Source organism: Limulus polyphemus, unplaced genomic scaffold (assembly GCF_000517525.1).
Source record: "Limulus polyphemus unplaced genomic scaffold, Limulus_polyphemus-2.1.2 Scaffold2734, whole genome shotgun sequence".
Lineage (NCBI taxonomy): Eukaryota > Metazoa > Arthropoda > Merostomata > Xiphosura > Limulidae > Limulus > Limulus polyphemus.
In genome coordinates this window covers 107,178-113,319 of record NW_013668344.1, presented here as the reverse complement: position 1 = coordinate 113,319, position 6,142 = coordinate 107,178, and the positions used below count along the sequence as shown (strand labels likewise).

The 6,142-nt window shown below is 32.3% G+C and overlaps 1 protein-coding gene across 1 annotated transcript in view; it reads left to right on the top strand.

The window, feature by feature from the left end:
• Positions 1-6,142, top strand: part of LOC106467771 (ATP-dependent RNA helicase DHX36-like) — a 51,119-nt gene that overhangs the window by 32,469 nt on the left and 12,508 nt on the right. Inside the window, exons 13-16 of the mRNA XM_022395965.1 lie at positions 370-436; positions 1,035-1,056; positions 1,561-1,644; positions 2,956-3,055. Of these exons, the coding sequence (XP_022251673.1) occupies positions 370-436; positions 1,035-1,056; positions 1,561-1,644; positions 2,956-3,055 (273 nt within the window). The remainder of the gene's footprint in view (positions 1-369; positions 437-1,034; positions 1,057-1,560; positions 1,645-2,955; positions 3,056-6,142) is intronic.

Sequence of the window (6,142 nt, the reverse complement as noted above, 5' to 3'; positions counted from 1 at the left end):
TCTCTCTATATATATATATATATATATTTATTTGAAGTCAAAAATTTTATATTCCAGGCTTTTTAAATTGTTCAGCAAGTTTTACAGATTTTTTTAGATGATGCAAATGTTTAGAATTTAACCTCTCATGATTCAAAGGCCCAAATCTTAACTACATCACACGTTTCTCAAGCTTAATAAAATGAATACAAAACCAGTTTAACTCTGTAAAAATTTCCTAAAAACAAGGAAATCTGTATGGCTTGCTCTAATTGTTTAACTTGGCAAGGAAAGTTCTTTTGAGATACTTAAAGGTTGAGATGTGTGTGTAAAAAAGTGTGAATTATCATAAAATTAAAGTTGGAATTGATCTGAAGTTTTTCATTTTAGGGTTGGGAAGCTGCTATGAAGAGAGGCTACGATCAGCGCTACTGTTGGGAAAATTTTTTATCACATAGCACTCTCAAGGTATGCACTATTTTGACATCAATGAAACAAGAACTGTATAGATGGCTATGTTTTATATTATTTTGAGAAATGCACTATGTTATAAAATAACCTATTGTCCAGTTATATGTATTTACGTAATATCAAAAACAAACTTAGAAGTTGTTTATTTTGTTATGTTTGAAATTTTCTTACTTTGATTACCAAATTAAGAAACACTTTTCTTGCTGTTCCCTTAACAGACGGCAGCGTGTTAAGTGTTTTTTTATTCCATCATTAAAAAAGATAATTATTTGTCTTGGAGTACTATTGAAAACATGTATTTAATATATTGGAACACTTTCATCATTTTTCTGCCTCTTGTATGGAATATTATTATATAATTATATCATATCTGCTTAGTTCGTCTATATTATGAAATAATATTTAACTGTATATTGTTTGTATTGTAAGAAAATATTTTAACTGTTTGAAACAAGATTTGTCTAATTTATGAAAGAATATTAACACTTCATTTCTGTATTGTTTGTTGTCTCTATTGTAATATTGAGTTTGCAGAGGGTTAAGTATGCTGTATTGAAACGATTTTGAATATTCAAATCAGGAAGTCATGCAACTGCCATGGCTGATGTAAGGACATCATGGATCAACATGATCAGAACTACATTTTAATGTTGGTTGTGTGATGCCACCTGATGGTTTGGATGCTCAACTCATCGATCCACAAATTCAATTTCCATTACCAAACACATTCATCCATTTAGCTGTGGGGACATTATAACGTGATGGCCAATCTCACTATTTGATTAGAGTAGTCCAAGAGTTGTCAGTTGCTGGTGTTGACTAGCTGCCTTCCCTCTAGTTTATAGTGAGAGCTGTTGACTAGCTGCCTTCTCTCTAGTTTATAGTGACTGCTGTTGACTAGCTGCCTTCCCTTCCCTCTAGTTTATTACTACTAAATTAGAGGCAGCAAGTGCAGCTAGCCCTTGAATAACTTTGAGCAAACAAAAGCCATCAATAATTTATCGGTTTTAGGAAGTTTATATAACAGACTTTTCCAATGATGCAAGATATTCATACACTCAGATTTGGGATTTAGAATTTTCAAAATGGGGATATCCATTGTAATTTAAGGTGTTGGATAACAAAAGAGTATGGATCATCTTGGGGGCAGCACCATTCAGAAAGAAGCCTACAACAAGTTGTACCTCAGTTATGGTAAGCAAAATTACAGCATCTTGTAACAGTGCACAACATAATTAAGAAGAATCTCCATATTGAAAAGTGACACAAGTTGTTTCCATGACATTCAAGAAAGGAAGAGCAACTACAGAAAAGAGTGTGAACAGTACTTAGCCAGGAAAAAACAACCGTGAGTGATGACCCTCTACAAAGCGCATGTACCTTGATAACAGTAACAAGTCTTGTACCATTTTGTACTGGTCATTGTTTCAAAAAAGTTCCAAAAGTAATACACGACATGTCCCTAAACTTTTTTCTAAGGAATTTGTGATCACCACTGGATATGGCACCGGGGGACAAATTAGAGATTGGAAAAGTGGATACAGAAGTCAAAGTGTGAACTCTGCTTACTAACAGACGATTGTCCTGGATTCCCTTTTACCTCACAGAAGTACTGGGTTTGTATGGAATCTAGGACAACAGGGTATGGTATCTCCAAGATAAGTCTTCCAATCATACCTCCTGTTCAACTGTTGCACACCTCAAGAAACTAGAGAATGAAATGAATATTCATGATATTATATAAGAATACATATCAGTCAAGTCGCCAGACTCTGCATCTATGGATTTCTGTGGGATTGGACTATTGAAAAGGGTGTTGAGAAACCACCATACTTGTATACTAGATAGATTATGGACAATAAAAAAAGATAAGTGATGTGTTTTGGGTCATGATAGAATTATGTCAAAAGTCTTTTGCCTTTTACATTGAAAACTATGCTGCAGGGCTGTTGTTGAAATGCTCAGTCGTCAATTAGAATATGACTGGACATGGCAACATGTACTTTAATGATGTGGTGAACCAACAATATAATTTTAACATAACGTAATCAACCTGTGTATTCATTATATGTCTTAGGAAAGGAAATTTATTTGGCTGTTCTATTGATATTTATTTAAAACTAGGATGGGGAAGATAATGTTGCGGGCTATTTTGAATCCTTTAATCTTGCAAATTCTTGGAATATTAAAGAAAACTTATTTAGCTGCACCAATTTTTCTATAGAAAAACGTTTGTAAAGTTATATCAGATCTTTTTTTTTAATCTGTGTGTTTTGGTTAATTGTGTAGTTTTGTATCCACTGTGTTTTAACTGTATCAAATGCCTGTTGCTTATATTTAAAATGAATATTTATTTAACTCTATACTTGTATATAAGATAGTAATGTTTAATACAAAAACCTTGTAATTATAAATCTCTTCACAGGAAAGATATTTTGCTTACTGGATTATTTGTCTCTTGTTCAGTCAGTGGATTTGAACACTAATGTGTTTATTCCTTTACAGATGTTGGCAAATTTGAAGAAACAGTTTACTCAGTATCTTCATGAACTTCAATTTCTTCACTGCGATGATCCTAAACATAAAGATTTCAACAGAAATTCAGGTATTCACTAGTTTAGCTCCTTTGATATGAATGTGCTTACATTTTCACAGATTTTGTAAAATTCAAGTTTTTAATAGTGCTCTATGAATTTTGACTGTAACTGGTAATATCAAAAAAACATCTTTATTTATGGAAGTTTCAGAATTGCTCCAATTACATCACCAGTGTTAAAAATCTCAAAAGTTAGTTCAAAATATTCTAACTACAAAAAAACTACATTAGCTATTAAGTGAGTATTTTCTTTTTGTGCAATAAGTTTAGAAAGAACAGATTTAAATGGTAACAATATAATAGAATGTGCGATGAAACATGCAGCATACATATGAAAAATATTGTTAAGAGAAAATATTATAAAAAAAAGGATTAAATATAAGTATAAACACTTAGAATCTGGAATTAAATTAAAGACAACATTAAATAATAACATCAACTCCTTCCTATTGCTATTAATTTAATCAATTATAGATTCAGTGTTTTTATTTATTATCATTGTTTTTTTTTAAATGCTGTGTTCATACTTATATTTAAACCTTTCTTTGTAATATTTTTCCCTTAACAGTATTATTAAACATATATATGCTACACATGTTATCATACATTCCATTATATTGTAACAATTTATACACGTTCTTTCTAAATATTTGATTGTAAAAATTAGTTGCTTAAATTATTTACTTGTGCAACTTCACTTTACTCATGCTACTTCCTCATCAGCATGAGATTTGGCATATAAATTACTTTACTCATGCTACTTCCTCATCAGCATGAGATTTGGCATATAAATTACTTTACTCATGCTACTTCATCATCAGCATGAGATTTGGCATATAAATTACTTTACTCATGCTACTTCCTCATCAGCATGAGATTTGGCATATAAATTACTTTACTCATGCTACTTGCTCATCAGCATGAGTTTCAGCACATGTACTACCTTACACATGCTATTTGCTCATTAGCATGACTTTCATCACATCAATTACTTTATTCTTCCTACTTGTTAATCAGCATGAGTTTCAGCACATAAATTACATTCATGTAATTTGTTCATGGCCATGACTTTCAGCACATAAATTAGTATACTCATGAGATTAACATGAGATTCGGCACAAAAAATTCTTTACTCATGCTACAGGCTGGTTAGCATGAGTTTCAGCACATAAGTTACTATACACCTGCTACTTGCTCATTAGCAAGAGTTTGAGCACGTAAATTACTTTACTCATGCTACTTGCTCATCAGGATGAGTTTCAGAACATGTATTACTTTACTCATGGTACTTGCTCATTAGCATGAATTTCAGCACATGAATTACTATACTCCTGCTACTTGCTCATTAGCAAGAGTTTCATCACATAAATTACTTTACTCATGCTACATGTTTAATCACATAAATTACTTTATTCATGCTACTTGCTCATCTGCAGGAGTTTCAACACATAAATTACTTTACTCATGGTTGATGCTCTTCACCATGAGTTTCAGTTACATGGGTTTCAGTAGATAAATTACTTTACTTGTGCTACATGCTCATCAGCACGAGTTTCAGTAGATAAATTACTTTACGTATGCTACATGCTCATCAGCACGAGTTTTAGTAGATAAATTACTTTACTTATGCTACAGGCTCATCAGCATGGGTTTCATCACATAAATATCTACTCATTCTACTTGTTCATCTGCATAGTTTTGAGCACTTAAATTATTTACCCATGAAACTTCACTATGAGCAAGAGTTTCATCACATAAATTACTTTACTCATGCTACATGTTTAATCACATAAATTACTTTACTCATGCTACATGTTTAATCACATAAATTACTTTATTCATGCTACTTGCTCATCTGCAGGAGTTTCAACACATAAATTACTTTACTCATGCTACATGTTTAATCACATAAATTACTTTATTCATGCTACTTGCTCATCTGCAGGAGTTACAAAATAAATTACAAAACTCGTGTAATTTGTTCATGACCATGACTTTCAGCACATAGATTACTATACACCTTCTACTTGCTCATTAGCAAGAGTTTCATTACATAAATTACTTTACATATGCTACTTGCTCATTAGCATGACTTTCATCACATCAACTACTTTACTCATGCTATTTGCTCATTAGCATATCTTTCATCACGGCAATTACTTTACTCATGCTACTTACTCATCACCATAAGTTTCAGCACGTAAATTACTCATGTAATTTTTTCATGACCATGACTATCAGCACATAAATTACTATATTCATGCTACTTCCTCATCCGCATAAGATTTGGAACAAAAATTTCTTTACTCATGCTACAGGCTGATTAGCATGAGTTTCAGCATATAAGTTACTTGCTACTTGCTCATTAGCTAGAGTTTGAGGATGTAAATTACTCATGCTACTTGCTCATCAGCATGAGTTTCAGCACATGTTTTACTCATGCTACTTGCTCTTCAGCATGAGTTTCAGCACATGTTTTACTCATGCTACTTGCTCTTCAGCATGAGTTTCAGCACGTTTTACTCATGCTACTTGCTCATCTGCATGTGTTTCAGCACGTGTTTTACTCATGCTACTCAGTATTAACGTGTTTTTTAATAGTTACTATGAAACCTCATTTTCCACCTGATGAGTAAATTTTGTTTGAGTTTGTCCCAAAATACTTGTAATTTCAATCTCATCTGATTATTTTACTTTAATAATTGCTTCAATAAACTTATATTAGTTTAAAAATTACATTCTAACAATAATCTCATGTGTGCCTGATTGTTGTACAGTACATAATGTTAAACTGATGATTTACAGAAAGTGTAAATTTGTAGCTTATGTTTGAGTACAAAAGATTTACTGTTTCTTCGTTGCTTGTATGAATCTAGTTACTGTTCAGTGTGTGCTGACATGTAAATATTTACTGTTTAATGTATACCTGTATGAAGGTAGCTACTGTTTGGTGTACACCTGTATGAAGGTAGCTACTGTTTGGTGTACACCTGTATGGAGGTAGCTACTGTTTGGTGTACACCTGTATGGAGGTAGCTACTGTTTGGTGTATACCTGTATCAAGGTAGCTACTGTTTGGTGTATACCTGTATCAAG